At 47.1% G+C, this 19,848-nt stretch overlaps 1 protein-coding gene across 1 annotated transcript; it reads left to right on the top strand.

The window, feature by feature from the left end:
• Nucleotides 1-1,785: 1,785 nt before the first annotated feature.
• Nucleotides 1,786-3,378, top strand: Kcna6 (potassium voltage-gated channel subfamily A member 6). The gene has a single exon (XM_077799019.1). The coding sequence runs from the start codon at nucleotides 1,786-1,788 to the stop codon at nucleotides 3,376-3,378; it is 1,593 nt and encodes a 530-aa protein (XP_077655145.1).
• The last annotated feature ends 16,470 nt before the right edge of the window (nucleotides 3,379-19,848 follow it).

Here is a 19,848-nt window from a genome sequence, read left to right as displayed (position 1 = left end):
GAGTTAAGTGGTCCCTAATAACAAACTTTGTCCTGTCCAAATATTGGTGAATGGGTCTTCATTGTAGCCTGGTCTAGGAGCAGAGGCCATCTTTCTGGTAAAGCACTTAGAATGTGGCTGGTACACATTGGATGCTTAATAAATGTAGATTTTTTTTTCATTAAGCCTCTGACATACCTTTTCTTCCACCCTTTCCTCCCTTTTCTTGGCTGTGCAATAAGCAGAAATTCCAGATGCATTCCAGGGAGGCTGGAAGCAAAGGCTTCCCCCAGGTGTATTTTCCTGGCTGTGATGTCTTTGATGCCACCATCTTCTGGTTCTTTCTTCACTGGGGCTGCTACCTAACCCAGGACTCCCTGGGAGAAGGAAGACTTGAGATGAGAAAGGCATTGGCAGGCTTCCCAACCCTTTCCTACTATCACTTTGCCATCCTGGGAGAGTTGCAGCCTCGCCTTCCCAGGTTTTCAAAGAGATAATCCCTGGGGGAATTGCATTGGAATACAATCTAATTTGGAAGCTTTCAAGACATTTCAAAAATACTTCCTTTTTCTTTTTCTTCTCCCCCCCCCCTCGCCCCGTCTTTCTTTTTTCTTCTTCTTCTTCTTTACAGTGGGATATTGGAGAAACCAGCATATGGGTCTTTGTAAATACAGAGAGACAACATAGGATTTAATTTTTTAAATTAGATGTCTGGATGACTGGAGGCACACTGCTCTGTATCAAGAAGTGGGAGGGGTGTGTTGAGGTGGGGGTGAGGTGTGATTTCTTATTGATCGAACACTGCGCAGGTCAACTCGGTAAACCCATATGAGAAAAGCTGATTGCGGCAATTGAGGGGGTGTGGTACTAGGGTACTGGCTCCCGTTTAGGGGGACCATGAATGGTGATTGTGTGAAAGCGAGAGGCGTGCCAAGAGAGCGCGGGGAAGATTACTGGGGAGGCAAGTGTGTGTCTATTTCCACAGCGCCCTGGCTCCCTGCAGCCCCTGGCTGGGTGAGGGGTGTGATGTGGGAGTGGGGTGGGAGGGGGCAGCAGGCGGGGCCTGCCACGTCACTTGGAGAGTGTGTTGGGAAGGAAGGGCAGAGCGGAGAGCCGAGCCGCTGCTGCTGCGGCGGCGGCAGCGAAGGCTAGAGTCGTGGGGAGGTGGGTCCCCGCGCTCCGGCGCCGGGGCAGCCTCAGGGCCCTCTCCGAAGCTTGCGGAGCAGCTCCTGGGGAGGAGGTGGTGTCTGTGGCGGCTTTAACCACGACCTTGGCCAAACCAAACCCCGCGGTGGACCTAGGGCGGAGGCCGAGTCCGGGCAGGAGTCTGCCGAGCCGGAGGGAGGCGCATCTGGCGCTTCGGTACCAGCGGCGGCCGGGGGCTTGAGCTGTTGGAGAAGCGCAGTGGGAGCTGGGAAGAGCCAGCTCGTCGGGAGGGCGGACCCCAGCGTCCAGGAGCCCAGCCTCAGGCACAGCAAGGGGCGAAGCCACGCGTCTTTTCGGACGGCCAATTTCACGCGCCAGTTTGAGATTCCAGGCATCCCAGTAAGCACCAGCACCGAGGCGCAGGTATCAGAAGCGCGGAGCCAAATCCTCTGCGCCCAGGTCACCTCCCAGACCTATCCTTGCAGGGATCAGGGCTTCAGGGCTCACCAACCTAAACGCCAGGTCAGACCGCTAGCCTGCAGGAGCGCGAGCCCCACCCTAAGGAGGGAGCGCCGCAGGGAACTGGGAAGCCGGTGCAGCGCGCGCGAGGTTGGGTCGTGGGCGCCGTCCTAGTGGCGGGGAGCGCACAGCCAAGAGGACATGAGATCGGAGAAATCCCTTACGCTGGCGGCGCCGGGGGAGGTCCGTGGGCCGGAGGGGGAGCAACAGGATGCCGGAGACTTCCCGGAGGCCGCTGGCGGCGGGGGCTGCTGTAGTAGCGAGCGGCTGGTGATCAATATCTCCGGGCTGCGCTTTGAGACACAGCTGCGCACCCTGTCGCTGTTTCCTGACACACTGCTTGGGGACCCCGGCCGCCGAGTCCGCTTCTTTGACCCACTGAGGAATGAATACTTCTTCGACCGCAACCGGCCCAGCTTCGATGCCATCCTGTACTACTATCAGTCGGGGGGCCGCCTGCGGAGGCCGGTCAACGTGCCCCTCGACATCTTCATGGAGGAGATTCGCTTCTATCAACTGGGGGATGAAGCCTTGGCGGCCTTCCGGGAGGATGAGGGCTGTCTGCCCGAAGGTGGAGAGGACGAGAAGCCGCTACCCACCCAGCCCTTCCAGCGCCAGGTTTGGCTTCTTTTTGAGTATCCTGAGAGCTCCGGGCCCGCCAGGGGCATCGCTATTGTCTCCGTGTTGGTCATTCTCATCTCCATCGTCATCTTTTGCCTGGAGACCTTGCCCCAGTTTCGTGCAGATGGTCGCAGTGGAAGCAATGATGGTGGTGTGAGCCGAGTCTCCCCAGTTTCCCGGGGAAGTCAGGAGGAGGAGGAAGAGGAAGATGATTCCTATACATTTCACCCCGGCATCACCTCTGGGGGAATGGGGACAGGAGGTTCGTCCTCACTCAGTACTCTTGGGGGCTCCTTCTTCACAGATCCCTTCTTTCTGGTGGAGACTCTCTGCATTGTTTGGTTCACTTTTGAGCTCCTGGTGCGCTTTTCTGCCTGCCCCAGCAAGCCGGCCTTCTTCCGCAACATCATGAACATCATTGACTTGGTGGCCATCTTCCCCTACTTCATCACCCTGGGCACTGAATTAGTGCAGCAGCAGGAGCAGCAGCCAGCCAGTGGAGGGGGTGGCCAGAATGGGCAGCAGGCCATGTCCCTGGCCATCCTCAGGGTGATTCGCTTGGTTCGGGTGTTCCGCATCTTCAAGCTCTCCCGCCATTCCAAAGGGCTGCAGATCCTGGGGAAGACCTTGCAGGCCTCCATGAGGGAGCTGGGCCTGCTCATCTTCTTCCTCTTCATTGGAGTCATCCTCTTTTCCAGTGCCGTCTACTTCGCAGAGGCTGATGATGATGATTCACTCTTCCCCAGCATCCCAGATGCCTTCTGGTGGGCAGTGGTTACAATGACCACAGTGGGTTATGGAGACATGTACCCCATGACTGTGGGGGGCAAGATCGTGGGCTCTCTGTGTGCCATCGCTGGGGTCCTCACCATTGCCCTGCCTGTGCCGGTCATCGTTTCCAACTTCAACTACTTCTACCACCGGGAGACAGAGCAGGAGGAGCAAGGCCAGTATACCCATGTCACTTGTGGGCAGCCTACACCAGACCTGAAGGCAACTGACAATGGACTTGGCAAGCCGGACTTCTCTGAGGCCCCCCGGGAACGGAGGCCCAGCTACCTTCCCACTCCACATAGGGCATTTGCAGAGAAAAGGATGCTCACAGAGGTTTGACCCAGGCGGGCAAAGCCTGCATGAGAAGGGGTGTACTAAGTGAACTAACTCTTAGGCTTCTTTCTCATCCTCACAACTCTCACCCTAGATCCAGCTGACCTCTTGACTCCCTCCCCCTACACCCAGTAAATGGCAACCAGGACCAAATACCTGGACGGTCAACCTTGTTGCTTGACCTGTACAGCATTCAAGGTTTATCCATCTAAGTCACATTTTTGAAATTGCAACGGTGCCACCCAATTATGTCCATCTTCTGTCATGTGGATGAGATATACTGTTCTGTCTGATCTTCCCTCAAGACTCTGATTTTTCCTGTCTGGAACTTGTCTTATCTTTAGGAGCAGAAACGTTAATAGGATGGAAATCAGCCATACTTGGGTCCTATTACTCTCCTTATTGTCCTTTGCTTTGGGGGGCATGTACCTGTCTTAGCTTCTTGATAACTGGTGGAAGCTGGAAGATGGAAACAGTACTCAATGTGCTGTTTCATTCCATGAACTGTAACACCTGCTGGTCATCCTGCAGAGCACACTCTATAGAGACTTAGTTGTACAGCCTCAAAATATGTTATCCATTTCTAATCTTGGATGGAATGAAAGAAAATGCAATTAAAGTGGATGATCTGGAGGACATGAGGGTCAGTTCTGGACCAAAGGGGCCAGTGGATTCTCCCAGCTGTGATCTGGTATAGGAGACACTGGTCTTTGGTCTGCATTTAATCCTCCCCACTCTTATCCCTGACTCTCTTGAGCTTCCAGGAAGGTTCCTTCTCAGAGCCAAATACTCTTTGTGTGCAAGTGCCTTCCTGTGCAGAGGAGCTGGAAACAGGTCCTACAGAACCAGGAGAAATGGCTGAATATAGTCAAGCAACTGGCTTTATCACAAACCAGAAGCAAGGAACCACTAAGCAGAGATTGTCATCTTGGAGGGGCAGAGGAATCTTGTTGCAGATGTCAGTTTTTTTTCTCCCTCATTTCACCAGAACCCTCTCTGGCTTTCCACTCTTCTTCCTGGGAATTTGACTTAGGATTGCAGGTGAAGGCTTTCTAAAGCAACCCCAGCTCAAATCTGTAGACAGGTGAAAGCACATATTGATTGCCAGTTTCTTCTCATTTTATGGGTAATGACATATGTGGCTTAGGTTAAGGAACAAGCATTATTCCTTTGCTGACACTGGTAGAGGTTTTTGCGGAGTCAAGCAAACATTCACCTGCTCTGCCCCCTGGAGCTGCATCTGGCCTGCTCTAACTGGTAAGGTAATCTGGCTGTTTCCCACCTGGACTCAGCCATCCTCTTCCATTGTGAAACTACTGCCATCCATCCCACCTGCCCACTTCCCTCTTTTCTCCCCAGTCACATTACCATTTGTTTCTTGCCTTTGGTAAACTGTGATGTACTGTTTAAATCTCTTCTGAATGCAGTTCTGAAACTGAAAGGACTGTTACAATGCTTTTAATTTTATAACTATGCTTTAAGACTCTTAGATGAAAATTTTTTAAAAAATAAAACTTCCCGTAGAGCAGCTTCTGAGGGATAGCCTTTGAGGGTTTGCTTGAGAGGCAGTGTAGCTTCTGTGAGTGCTAGACTGAAATCTGGATTTTGCCACAGCTTTACAGGGTAGCTCTGGCTCCATAGTCCCTCTTTGTGCCTCAATTTCCCCCCATTAAATGGGAACATTAATGTCTTCCCCTCCCTACCTCATGGTGATTGTCAGTGAGCTCATCTGGGAAGCTGGGGAAGACACTATGCACATGTGTGAATTATAGTCGTTGATTTGATTTTTAGTTCATTATCCTGTCTCCCCACCTCCCAGAAGTAAGACCCCCCAGATTTTCTGCCTTGGAACCAAAACCCAAGAATAGCCATTCATTATGAGCTCTTCACTTCCTAAATCCCTCCCTGAGCTCTTGGGCTGGGCCTCAGTCTTTTTTCTTACCCTTCGGAATGGAGAATCTTCTTTAGACAGGCTGGGTAGATCCTTTTTAGGGCTGGAGGTCACCTTTCCTAGGAGATTGGCTTCCTTAAACCTGAAACCCAGTAGGAGACAAAGGTGTTTATGATTCAGAAACCTGTTCCAAGGTCAGGAAGTGCTATTTTTCCAAATCTCTTCTATTACTCCTGGCTATTTGGGAAAAGAAAGGCCCATGTCAGTGGCTAAAGGGATGCCCCCTGTTGGGACATGTGTGCATGTATCTGTAGATATGTGTATGTGATCATGCTCATCATCATCCCTGAGCAAACATTGCCTTTTCAAATCAGAGCATGCCTGAAAGTAAAAGGTTTGTGGAGAACTGGGATCTCTAGGGACTCTGGTTGCCGTAGCAACCTTCCAGACTGTTCTCTCAGTCTTCTGATTCGGGCATCAAGGGAGAACAGACTACATATCCCCCAGCTTCTCAAATGGGAGCACCTTCTACTATTGGTTTAGGGGTAGGTAGAGCCAGGACAGGGACACAGGACCTTGGAAAATGTGGAGGAAATTAAACTTCTTGAACTTCCTCCTTGGATTCTTCCTGGTTTCCCCTACCCAGTCCTTGAAGCTGCCTCATCTTACCCCTGAGTCTTCAGAAGCTTGAATGCTTAGCAGCTGCCCAGTTAAACCAACATCAATGTTCTGCTTTTAAAAATGACCAGGGGAGCCCTTGGAATGGACAATGTGTTCCTCCAGAAGCAGCCAGGCTGGGCTTTGCTGAGAACAGTCCTAGCCTTAGGTGTCATGGAGTTCTCATCTCCTCAGACAGAGGATCTTCCCAGCTCTAAGAGGGAAATGAAGCCCCTTCTTCCAGGGGAGCCGTCGAGCTCCTGGGAGGGATCTCACAGTTCATCTTGAGACTTGGAAGAAAAACCGAAAGACTGTGGCCCCACCTAGTTTCTGTGACGGATTTTGACCAATGGCCCCTCTCTGACTCTGAGCCTCTTTATGTGGATGTCGTGACCTGAGCATCAGGAGAATATGCACTGTGTGTGGCTGGCCCAGCTGGGATGGGGACTCCCAGCTGCCAGGAAAGGTGGACTCTTTATACCAAGCCATCTTTCTACCTGACTGGAGCCTGCAGGGGCTCCCAGGGGACTTCCTGGGACTGGCAGCCTCAGCCTGGACCGAGGGATGCTCCTTCTGCCCGAGAGCGTCCCTGAGGAGTGAGGAGGGACAGCTGGCTGTCTTTGTATCTGAGGTAGGTCCTACTGTGGGGGAATTTTGCTCCTGGATCAGCCTCCATGCCAAATTTGAAATCTGGACGGCAGGGAGAGAAAGTAGGAGAAGATTCAGTTGGGTGGGGGAGCAGGGTTTCATTTGCCTTTTCTCTGTGACCACCTTGCTCCATCTCGCTGAAATTTTCTGTGTCTCCATTCACTTCCTTTTCCTCTGTCTCTGTCCTCTCAGTGCCGCTTCTCCCACACCTTTCTTACCATCTCTTTCCCTCCTCTCCTTCCTCTCCCTTTTCTCCTTTTTTTTAAAAATTCACTTTCTGTGCCTTTTTTTCCCCTTCCTTCTCTGTTTCATTTCTCCTGCCCCCACCCCATTGTTTTCAACCTCTTCTTCTTTCTCTGTGTATTTTTCTTCCTCTTTCTCCCTCTCTGTACCTTTTTGGTGGCTGGAAGCACCTACGATGTTTCTGTTGAATTCTAGGACAGCTGTGATCCTGGGTGTTTTTGAAAAGGTCAGCCTCCAGCCAGAGGATTCCCTGTTTCCTGACATCTCAGTTCCCCATCCTTTCTTGCCACACTCCCCTACTGGGAGATGTCCTGCACTTACCAAGGAACTTGGGATGCTCTGGGTTTAGAAAAACATCCCCCAGTGATTTCCTGAACATATAAAGATGAAAGATGGAGGGGGAGAGGGGTGGGAGCAGGGGAGAGAGAATGAGCTTGATGCCTTATATTAATATTCTGCCATATAGTACTAGAGTATGTCATCTTAGGGTTCCTGAACCTTAAGAACCTTGCAGAGATGTTGAAGACAAAGGAACAGTAGGGATAGTAAAATAAACAGAAAAAAAGAGGACTTGGGAGGAAGGTATAAGATTGAAGTTAGAATGGAAAAGTCCTTCATTCGGGGTCGCCTGATAACTGCCAATCATTGACTTGGAGGTTTGCTTAGCCTGTGGCTGGCTCCCTTGTGCACTAAGGGCAGAATGAGAAGGAGGGACACCATTCCCAGTGGTGTAAGGTGCAGGAGATGCTCCTTGGGGATGTAGGCTAAGATTCCCCACCAGTCCATAAGGAGACTGTGTGGTTGTCCTACTGGAGGCTGTGGCACATAGGGTTAAATCCCATCTGCATCAGGACATCAGAACATTGGGACAACCCCCAGGCTCCTCAAGGGCCCAAGACTGGGATGTTAAGCTAGCACCAAAATACTTTGGGGGTGATGGAAATGTTCTGAAATAGGACTGTGGGGACAATCATTATTGTCATTAACAACTCCAAAAGTTAACAACAACAACAGAAAACATTGCAATTTGGGGGAAAAGGAGACACGAGTCTAATAACCTGGGAGTCTCCCACTGCAATGGGAGGAAGACTTAGTTTTATAAGTTAAGGTTAGCATCTCTAGTGATGGACCAGATTGAAGGTCTGTAATGGAATGACAGTTTTTTTCTTCTGCCACATGGGGACAATTCAGAGCTTTCATGCAGTTGCACCTTGCGATTTGTGTACGATGCCAAGAACTGATAGTATGTGTGTTTTTTTGGTCAATGAAGCTACTGTAGGATTTATATCCTTTTTCTTTTTCCAAAATTATGTCAAGCCATTCTTTCGGTAGGTGCATAGTATGACTAGCACATCCTGAACTAATGATGAATGTGTTGGACATATTAATTATATAGGAATAGGGAGGTGAGCTTGCTCAAAGAATGTGTTTTTTTGGGGGCCACAAGCAAACAAACAAATAAATAAATCCTCTGCAAACAAACCAAAAGCCCCACCTAATTCTTGGACCTTTAAACTCTGACTTCCTTAAGAAATTTCCTAGAAGCCAAGGTTTTATTTCTCCCAGCCTCCAACCCCAACTACCCACTAAAGTAGTCATTAACCCTTCTTTGCCCTAGAACGAGGACCAGCAGTCTCTAGTGCTTTGGATAAACCAAGGAAGTGGGAGATGACAACCTTCATTCATCTTACCTTTGCATTGTTATCTGTGAGCCAGTTCCTTCTCTTCTTCCTCTGGCCTGTGCCACAGGATCTCTTCCTTCTCTCCCTTAGGGCTTTTTGCCAGATGACACTTTCTAGTCCTGCCAACTTATTATTCCTTCTCCCTACTGGTTGAGCTCTTGCTTCGGGCAGGATTTCCGTTGCCCTGCATCTCTACATAAATGCCAAGCTAGATTCCCAGAGAACATTGTCCTCCCAGGACAATGTGGCTGGACTTGCCATCCTGGCTCTGATTGGTTTTGACCGTGTGCTATTACCATGGGAAGGAAAGTGTGGTCTAATTCTAGCATGTCCTGATCACTTAGAGGAGGGAAAGAAATCCATTTATTCAACGGTAGGGTTCCTTTCTGTGTTCCTCTTTATACCAGGCTGCACAGATATCTCATGGCAGAATAAGGTCTGGCGCTTGGGGGTTTGGAGGGAGAGAACGTATCTTCCCACTCACGGGCCGCTGGGAATAAGGACAGATGGGCTCTTAGTTCTCATATTGCTGGGTTTCCCCATGCACCACTTTCCCCTTCTGGGCTTGCAGTCCCTGCGGAGTTGCAGATTGTTCTGTTTTCATGTCCCTTTGTTCTGAACTTGAGGAAGTAGTTTAGCCTGCTTCTTTGTTCCTTCTTGGTCCTCATCCCCTTGCTTCACATGTGACCCTAAAGGAGGAGTGGAAACCTATCAGTGATACTTAGGAAGTGTTATCCCAACAGGATAATGACTCTCTCGTTCCTAGAGAGACAGACAGAGAGAGAGAGAGAGAGAGAGAGAGAGAGAGAGAGAGAGAGAGAAACGAGAGAACCAGCCAGGACAGGTAACACTGGTCTAGCCTCTGCTATCACTTGACCTATTTGGGGCCGACCCTGCTGCGGATTATGGCAAATTTTTTTTCCTTCTTCTTCATTTAACCCAACTCCAACCGTATCATTGTTACTATATGGAGAATTTTCTCTCAGTTGCTCCTGTGCCCTGGATGATACACTTTGCCTGCCCCTGGGAAACATTTTGGACCCTTAAGTTGCCTCTGCTGCAGTTTGCAAGGAGGGTAGACAGACCTTGGCTCTTTGGCGAGAGCAAAGCCGACATTTCAAAAGGAAATTGCAGCCGCGCAGTCTGCTGGCGCTGCTATTTTTGACATGCTTGCTGTTCTCTCAGGGCTTGACAACCGCTGTCTCCAGGAGACAGACAAACCCGGTTTTGGCAGCAAAGACACCACTTTGAAAAAGAACATAGCAAGACAGTCCCTTGGCTGGGAGGGGCGGGAGGATGCCCATTCCTTCCCTCACCTCCAGGAAGCCTGCCGGGCACCTGGCTAGCATCTGCCACCTTCTACGGCAGCTTCACCCTCCCTGGTGAACTTGAACCTGCTGTGCAGCCTCCCCTCCGAGGGGGGGTCTAATAGAAACAAGAAGGAGGCTGTCCTCTGACAAAGACCCACCCAGCGCTTTCCTCGGGCAGTAAGCTCTAGAATAAAATGGTGAGGGCTATGAACGTCGGAGCCAGGTGGTTAGGTCCAAGTCCCTCCTCTGCTGGGTGACACTGGGGCAAGTTATGAAATTGCTCTGAGCCTCAGTTGCCCTCTTAGTCAACTGGGGGGGGGGTAAAAATAGCTCTGATAACATAGGGCTGTTTTGATGAGTAAATAGATTTTTTAAAAATATTTATTTCTTAGGTGTAGATGGACTCTACACAATGCCTTTATTTTTATGTGGTGCTGAGGATCGAACCCGGTTCCTGCCGGTGCTAGGTGAGCGCTCCACCGCTGAGCCACAATCCCAGCCCCGATTAAATAGATTAATACACGTACAATGTTTAAACTCGCAAGCACTATATAAAGATCGACTATGATGATCATGTGCCTACTACCACAAAACAAGGCAGGTAGGCAGGTTGTTTTCCTCTTTGGTGGAGAAGAGAAATTGAGGCTCAGAGGGGTGGTGACATGTTCAAGGGCACATGGCTATATGTGGTCTATCACAGATGGTGTGTGGAATGGAGTGCAGTGAGCGTCTGACCCATACTGAGCAAGAAGAAAGAGCGAAGCTGTGGCTCCTAATTGCATATGTAGATTTTTGTTTACATGCCAATTTGTCTGTGATGGAGAAGCTGCAGGTGTGCTAAGCCCCTCCCCCATGGGGTTCTGAAAGCACCTGGAGATTTCTCCTGTGTCTGTGTGGACGTCTCAGACAAATGGAACGTTGTTCTACAGAGCCCTTTGTTACTCTGTTCCATTCTTCTCCCTCTGGTCATCATCCTCACTCCCCATTCGGTTCCCGACCACTTTCATGTCCTCTCCACTTTGCAGGCTGTGTTTCAGCTTCCCTGTCCTTCTCAAAGGTGGAGGGAGAGGAGACCCTGAAGTTGGAAGAAGCCAGCTTCTTCTACATATGAGAGTCTCATTTGCCTCCTCCTGGCTGGAGAGCAACTCCTGCAGCTTTCCTTGGGGGTCTCAGTGCAGCCCAGAATGCTCTGCATGCCCTTGGCGCACTGCTGTGACCCCTTCAGCTTCTCTTGAAGGACCCAGACCAGGGCAGGGAAGCATGGCTGCCCTCCTGTTTCTGGATTCAGAGCTTGCCTGCCTTTGGAGTTGAACTTGGGTCTGCACCTCATTTGACCTTGCTAAGCTTTAGTTTTGTCATCTGCAAAACAAGGAAGCTGATACCACTTGCCTCTTAGGATTGTGGTGAGGGTTACACGAGGCTGCCAGTTAAAGGGCTTAGCAGGAAATGAACTCTCAGCAAAGCACAGTTCTGATGAGGGACACTGAATGTCCACCTGAGAGCAGGCCCAGGCCCACCTGCTCTCTCAAAAGAAAGGCAGGGTCCTCACCTTTCGGTTTTGTTCCTTGACACAAACATTTAAATGAAAAATGACATAAAGAATAGACTTTGGTTAGCTCTCTGCTTTACCAGAAGGCTCTTTGCCTAGAAGAATCACAGCAGAATTTCTTTAAATAATTGCACTTAAGATATGAGTGAATGTATAGAAATGTCATCCAGTATATCCATCCTATTCCTCCGATAATCATTTGGATGACATTTCTATACATTTATATATATATATATATATATATATATATATATATATATACATATATATCCAACAAGGTTCATTTCCAACCAAAATAAAAAGGAGAAATTTTACTTAAACCTTTCTCTGAGCACCAGAGCATTGCCAAGGGCAGTACTGAAGGTCACAGACAGATGGGATGTGAGAGCTGAAAGGGCAGTAAATGCCCCTTTTCATGATGGAGGAAACTGAGGCAGAGAAGTGAACTGATTAACTCAAGACCCCACAGGTATGTGGGCAGAGCTGAGTCGGGAACACTCATTTACTGACTCCGATCCCAGCATCCTTTTCCCCAGAAGATGGGAATCTAAGGATTACTTGAATATTTTCTTTTTAATGAATGACTTTATTTCCTATCCAACCAAACTCCTTAGCAGAACTTCCCATAGGAAATGGAATTAAAATGTTTGCAATTTTATCTTTCCCTCCCCAGACTTTCCAGGTTACCGAAGCATCAGGCTTAGCTAGAGGAACCCCTGTCAGAAAAGCAGGAGGTCACTTGAGGCTTCTGGTTTGGATTCAGGAAGGAAGAAGGAATGTAAAAGTTTAGCATCTTACCCAAGAGTGCTGACTTCAGATGCTCTGGGAATTAGAAACCAGCTTCTCCACTCTTCCCTGCACTTGCTTGCCCTGGTAGAGAAGGAAAAGTTGCTGCTGGGTTATAGATGTCTTTTATAAATCACAGGACTAGGGCAAGAATGAACAAAGTTTCCAGAAGCCATGGTAGTCGAGCCATAAATCAGACAAGCACTCCCCAGCTGCCTTAGGGCAATTTGGCATTGCTGGAAAGAGAAGAAAGGTCTGGAATGATGGGGAAAATAGCTTGTGTTTCCTGCAGTAACTGCTTTCTGTGCTTCGCAGCAGGGACCATATTCACCCAGGAGAGCACACACATGTGCACCTGTAGGAGCCCAACACATGCACGTGGAAGTGTGTGTGTGTGTGTGTGTGTGTGTGTGTTGTTATTTATTTATTCATTTATTTTCTGCATATGGAACCTTCTTGTACATGGCCTGACTATAGAAGGAGCACAAGCAGAGTGCCTACCCTAAAACTGTAGGTTACTCCTTTCAATAGGTCCTAAGTCGTCAATTGGGTGTGACAATAATGATGCGATATTAGGAAGTATTGGGAGATTTCACTCACAGTTCTGTATTTTTTTTTTTATTGAAAAACAAAAGGTCTGGGCCTGATCTGCTTTCCAACAATCATCAACAGGAGCTGGGTTATAGTTGTTCCCTTCAGAGTGAGTTGAGTCTCTTTTTGCTTCCAATAATCCTCATTCCTGATTTCCAATCGATGACGATTTCCTTTACCAAGTCAGTAAATTTAACAGAAAAAGCAAGTCTCTGAAAGGTAAAAGGACCCTTAATCCATGAGACCAGAAGCCTGGGGTCCTGCTGCCAAGGCCAGAGGCTGTCCGTGAGCCTTCTGAATGCAGAGACTGGGGCTGTTGGTCAGCTTTCATTATGCCCATGGCCTTATTTTCCTCATGGGTGGAAAACATTTCTCTATATGTCCATTTCTGCCAAAGGTTATGAAGCAAAAGAGCAAAGGGTGCCATGTTTAGGGAAACTATACTGACCTCTGTCATCCTGTGACCCTGTAGACTTTGGTGACTGTGGCCTCTCTGCAGAGCTTTCCTCTGTGATTTGACTTAACTGTGTCAAAGTTGACTCTGGTTCAGAGGTAGCAGGTTAGATGAGGTGGGAGTGCATGTGGCTGATAGAAAAGACAATGAGCATGGAAGTGGAAGCTTGTATCTGGGAGAAGATGATCCCTGTGACCTAGGAGAGACAGGATCGTGAGGCTGAATGAAGACAGTACCACATAGTAACAAGAATGTGCTGTGTCCTCTGTCCAGTTAAGCAGGCAGAGAAATATGTGATGCAATTAAGGATTTCCATCTAAAGTGATTAAAATGAGCAGTCAGGCCGTGTTAGTCAGTTTTCCATTAGTAAACAAATACCCCAGATAAATAAGCTTATAAAGACAAAAAGGTTATTTTGACTAACAGTTTTGGAAGTTCCAGTCCATGAATGGACAGACACATTACTTTTAGGCCTCTAGTGGAAGAATAGCAAGCACATCATGGTAGGGGCTGGGATATGGAAGAGAGAGATAGACAGAGGAAGAAGAAGGGACCAGGGTTCTACTATCCCCTTTAAGGTCATATCCCCTGATCACTGAATGCCTTCCCTCTAGGCCCCACCTCTTAAAGTTTTCTCCATCTCCCAATAGCACCAAGCTGAAGACTGAGTCTTTTGGGGAGACATTTAAGGTTCAAACTACACGGAAGGGCAAAATTCAGTATTTGGATATTTCTGATTTGAGGACTGCCTCCTACTTCCAGGGTGTGCGATAATGAGACACCACTCTATTCCTGCTCGCCAGCACCAAGAGGGCGAGAGACAGGGATTCATCACTTTCCTGGATAATGACTGGCTGTTAGCTCAGGCTCTGCGCTTGTCCTGTTGGGGGAATGAGGTCATCATCCTTCCCAGATCCTTTGTGTTCCCAGATCCTGGGTGGTTCTCAGTGTTTTGGCTTTGAGGTGGACTCTCCTGCCTTGGAAGTTTATTGGTCGCAGATTAAATGGTCATAGATCTGAACCAACTGCTGTTGGAAGGAGATCAGAAAGACCTTCCTCGGATTCTAGTTTTACCTGTAATTTCATTAAAATATTTCAGGGCCAGAATTCAAGAGGTCAGTTGCCAAAGCAATTAGAACTAGAGTCAGCTCCAAATCCTTGGGATTCCAAGAGATCAGTGACTTCATGTGGGTATTCTGTCCTTGGGGATATCTTTTATATCTGAAAACCAGAATTTAAAAGGATCCTGCTGGATGCACACCTGTAATCCCAGGGGCTCAAGAGGTTGAGGCAGGAGGATGGTGAGTTCAAAGCCATTTTCAGCAATTTAGTGAGGCCTTAAGCAAGTCAGTGTGATCCTGTTTCTAAATAAGATATAAAAATGGCTGGGGATGTGGCTTGGTGGTTAAGTGTCCCTGGGTTCAATCCCCAGTATATAACAAATAAAAAAAAAGTAAAAGGGTCCTCTACTTTCATTTCCCCCAAATATATGCCCTAACTTAACTTTGTCAAAGTTGGCTCTGGTTCAGATGTAGCAGGTTAGAAGAGACAAGAGTGCAAAAAAAGTTAAATCAGGCTGCAATTAAAAGAAATCTATCCTGAGCCTCCATTGCAATGTCTGTCTGCTTCAGTTTTTCCAGTATACACCTTCCAGAAAAGTTGTGTGTGTATAATAGTATCATTTTGCTATCAGAGGTGCTTTTTCATATAAGTGGGCCCAGAGAAAGCAATGAGATGACTTGTCCATTCTGAATCTCTGGCATCAGTTGAGAACTTCCATCATGCTTGGGGATTGACTGAGAGGTTGCATAACCAATTGTGGACAGTGTGCTCAGATCAGAAGTCCCTGGCCAGTCCCTCTCCAGGGTTGGCCCTGGGGAGAAGAGCTCTCAAGAGCTGCTCAAGGACACAGGTGGAATTGCCTCCTCTACGCCTTTGATGATGTGTGAGGTTAACATTCTTCTTTGGAATTGTATCAGTGGAAAATATGACTCCATTTACAAATAATATATTTGCTTTATACACAGCATTTCAGGAATGTGTTTCATTTGCAAGTAAGCCATCTGCACTCACTTAATGGTACATAAATAGAGAACAAAGCAAAGTGACAGAGAATAACGGAGCAGGAAGAGACTTAGGTAAAACTCATGGAATCCATCACTCTGCATTTCTAAGTTATTACAGACCTGTTCTGAATATTCCCCAGAGAAGGAGCATCCCTAGCACAGATGCCTTTGAACTCTTTGTGTTTGAGCTTCATGATCTTTTTTGTTGAGTTGTTTTCCTCCTGCCTTAGAGATACATCACCTTCGCACTTTCGACTTCCTTTCTCCTATTTTGTCCTCTACTGAGACGGATGCTTAACTGGCCATGCTACCTACAATAACTCATGCCAGAGTTCCCCAGATGTGATTGGCAGAACTCTGGTCCTACATGGTATTCTCATGAAAAGCCATCCCCAGGCACTGAGCTTCAGAATGTTGCCTCTGGGAGACACACAGCACATGTGCGCCTCAAATTAAAGGCTCTGAGAAGTCTTGCGGCAAGTAAGCCTAGGTCAATTCTTTAACCCAGTAAATATTGTGACTTTTTATGTCACATAAATTAATAGATTGAGAGTTATTATGATGGGTTGTAAAAATTATTATTATCATTATTTTGCCTGTCTCTCTCTCAAGTTACCCTATGGAAAGTTTAATCCAAGAAATACATTCTGAGAAAGTCAAAGAGATCTGAAACTCCTTCCAAGGGATTTGAGTCCATGGAGTTTCTGCCATCAGAGATTGTTCATATGGACCATGTTGTGGCTTCAGTCCTCTTAGCGTTCTCCACACCCCTCTTCAGTTGGGCAGAAAGTGTTGTTTATTCTTGGTTTTTGGTTGCCCTGGGGACTGAACCAAGGGCCTTGTACATGCTGGGCACATGCTGTACCACAGAGCCACGTCTCAGCCCCTAATAGGAAACCCATTGTGAGCCTCCCATTCTTCCGTTTCCACTAGCCGTTCTTGTTTACAACCCATCACAGTAACTCTCAATCTATTAATTGATGTTCCATAAAAAGTCACCATATTTACAATGATTGATAAGGCTCTGGATAATGTGAAAGGAGACACCCTCTCCCTGTGGCCCTTTATAGCCTTCTTCAATAGAAAGTCTTCTAAGAAGGTAGATGTGGGAGCTAGTCCTTGTAGATTCCGTTTCTGATCTACTTTGTTAGCAGTTGTCTACAAGTTGGATGCTCTTCCGGATGGATGACGATGCCTGTGTCACTTAGCTGTGGTGTGGTCTTAACTAATCTCTGCATGTTCTTAACCAAATCAAAGATTGTCACGTTTGTTTTCATGAGCACTATTCTAATGAACTAAATATACGAATGAGAACATAACCTTCCTAATGATCATATTACTAATTGCCATATTTACAAAATCTTTTTTTGTGGGTGAGGTACTGGGGATTGAACTCAGGGCCCTCACTCCACCACTGGGCTACTTCTGCAGCCCCATTTTGTATTTTATTTAGAGATTGGGTCTCACTCGAGTTGTTTAGCACCTCAATTTTGCTGAGGCTGGTTTTGAACTCATGATCCTCCTGCCTCAGCCTCCCGAGCCACTGGGATTGCAGGCATGCACCACAGAGCCCAGTTTATAAAATCTTATTCACAATGTGAGCAAGACACAAATACCATTAGTGAGCTATAAGCAACTGGGTTTTCTCATTCTTTCCTATTTCCTTAAACACCGCATTCAAGTGTGACACTTGCTCTGTCTCCCGAAGTGTTTCAAGTGTTGAACAATTCCAGGTGCACTGGGTTCTTCCAGGACAGCTCTTTTCAGCTAGAATTTCTTTGGGCTGCTGGAGGAGCTCAGCCTTGACTCTTCTCTGTTCATCCCAGAGGGCCTGAGGCTCACCACCTGCTCCTACACCTGCTGGCCCAGGACTAAACCCTTTTTTTCTGTCGTTTTCCTTCTGTGCTCAGAATCAGAAGAAGAAAGGATGTCATTGCTTTTACCTGTGGATGCCTTTGTACCTGTTCCTTTTCTAGATATCCTGAGCCATGAGAAAGCATTTCTGATATCTACTTGCATCTCTGATCTTTAAATCCACTGAAAATCAGAACAAATAGACTGTGGGGGAAGATGGGAATTGCATCTAATTCTGGGTCTGTCACTAGGCTGCTGTGTGGCCCTGGACGAGTCACCTGTCTGGCTCTCAGCATGTGTTGGCCAGTAGCACTGTTCTCTGGCCCAGTGTCTTCATTTGTAAAATGAGATGGTTGGATTGGACAATTGAGTTTCTGCTTGAAGATCCTATGATGCTCAAGGGCATTCACCAAGCGTGCGGGGGGGGGGGGGCTTACTTGATCACTTCTTGATCATTTCCTTAATCACATTATTGCTTGGTTGTTGCCACTGGAGAGATTTTTGAAAAAAGAGTTGGATTTGCTAAAATTTCTATTGTATATTGAATATTTGAATCTCAAAGCTCCTCTGCTCCAGCTTCTTATTTTAGATACAGAGATCAGAATTTAACATCTAAAGAACCAACTGAACAGGTTATAGAGAAGTTTTTAGAGAGAGGTAATAATTTTATCTGGTATCAAGTAAGATCAATCTTTGTACTTTTGTCTTCCCTCCCTCTCTCTGCCCCCCGCCTTTCTTTCTACCTTTTTATTTTTCTTAGATGAGATCTATCTTAGTTTTAAGTGTTTCCAGATCCTTTTTTATTTTGATGTTGCAAAATAAACATTCCTTGGTTTTGGCTGTGTCGAGCACCTTGGCATTATGATTGGAAAAATGTTGGGCACGGAAAGGCTTCTATATTAAGGAGAAGCGGGAATGCAGACTAGCAGGGATGCTAACCAGTACTCTCTGCATCTCGGCACCTTAGGGAGACTGCAGAAAGGATAGAAGAAACATTGGTAGAATCCTCTATCAACACGTATTCTCACACAGTTCTCACACATTCTTCTTCCTTTCTATTTCTGAGAGAGCAACCTCCAGGGCACACACTGTGTGCTGGGCTCATGCATCCTGCCACACTATGGCTTTAGGATAGAATGTTCTGGGCAATGTGTCTAGGGCTGCCTTTGCAGCTATGCCCTAGGAAGCTTCTGGGCTGGGATCCAGCCCTGCACGTTTCCACCACATCTTGCCACTTTTTGGTGTCTGTTCATCCTTCTCGTCCCATTTGGCTTCTCTTACTACCGCTGTTAATCCAGCCTGAGGTGGGGGCAGAACCCTGGCCAGGAGTGGAAAACCTGTGTGCTTCTAAGGTGCTGTTTGGCCTTGAGCAACTTTCTGGAAATAAACACTTTATTTTGTTTTATTTATTTTTTTTTACTCTAATATCACTCACTACTCACTATGAAAATTAATATGATTCAGAAAACTATAAGAAAGAAAATAAAATCCCCATAACTCATAACCAGAGATACCCTGTGTTGATATTTTGTTGACAGAACACTAGTTCTGTCTCTGTATCTCTACAGAAATCATGCAGGATTTCATTTTAAAAACCTCACATTATAGCTGTAGTTTTCTCAGGCAATTGTCACACGGATTTCATCAGATTGGTAAGCTACCCCACTGTTGGACAGTTAAGCTGCTGCTTGTTTTTTTGTTCTTATAAGTGCTGCTACAGTGAGCACTCTTAGTATAGAGATTTGCTCACATTCATGACTCTTCCCTTTGGCAATATTCTTATAAGAGTCAGAGAGTGTGAACAAAGCAATCATCTTGCCAGGCTTTGACTTCCTTGCCTGGAATAAATCATCAGCAACAATGCTCACAGCAGCAAAAACCATCCTATGCACCATGCACCGGGCACAGCTACCCACCTATGTAACCTACCCAGCTGCCCTGCCATGGTCTTCCCATTTCATGGAAGGAGCTCTCCAGGAAGCAGGGTAGTGGGATTTCACCCCAGGCCGTCTGGCTGCAGAGTTCTACTCTCAACTGTTAGTGCTGATATTGCCTCTGTGAGATCAAAAGTCTGAACCAAACAACCCCTAGGGTACCTTTCATAACTAACACTATTTGTGTTCCCTTGGAACACAGTCGCCTGATCGCAGTTCACAGGCTCCTTTATTCCTCTTTATTCTCCCATTCCTGGCTTGATGAGGGTGGAGTGAGTGCGAGCGTGTGTGTGTGTGTGCATGTGTGTTTGTACAGCCTTATGAATGGAACAGTAGGCAGACAGAATGTGAAGCAAGGAACCCTGAACAACCTTATCGACAAAACACAAAAACACGGCTCATCGGTGTGATCCAGATAGCTCATCCTGCTTTCCCTTTTATCTTAAAGTTCCCAGGCTCTCTAGCTGGGAAATTTGTTATTTTTTAATTGGACCATCACTTCGGTGGAGCTGGAATGGGGTTGGATTTGGCTATCTGGCAGGACCCCTTCCTCAAAACAATCATCTGAATATGCTGTCTGAAGAGAATGTGTCCCCTTGCTGTGCCTTCAGGAACCATCACTAGGTGTGATTATTCATCCAGTGGCTAAGGAGATAATTGGCAAACTCCTTGCTGGAATAAACATGTCTACACTGCTTTTATTGCTTGCTAAATTCAGTTGTCCATCGGAATCTGAAGGAGACTGGTTCCAGAATTCCCCACAGATACCCAAATCTGCAGATGCTCAAGTCTCTTATGTAACACCATATAG

This window comes from Urocitellus parryii, chromosome 5 (assembly GCF_045843805.1).
Source record: "Urocitellus parryii isolate mUroPar1 chromosome 5, mUroPar1.hap1, whole genome shotgun sequence".
In the NCBI taxonomy this organism is placed as follows: Eukaryota; Metazoa; Chordata; class Mammalia; order Rodentia; family Sciuridae; genus Urocitellus; species Urocitellus parryii.
Note: the sequence above shows the minus strand (reverse complement) of the source record. Positions and strands in the feature narration are given on the sequence as shown.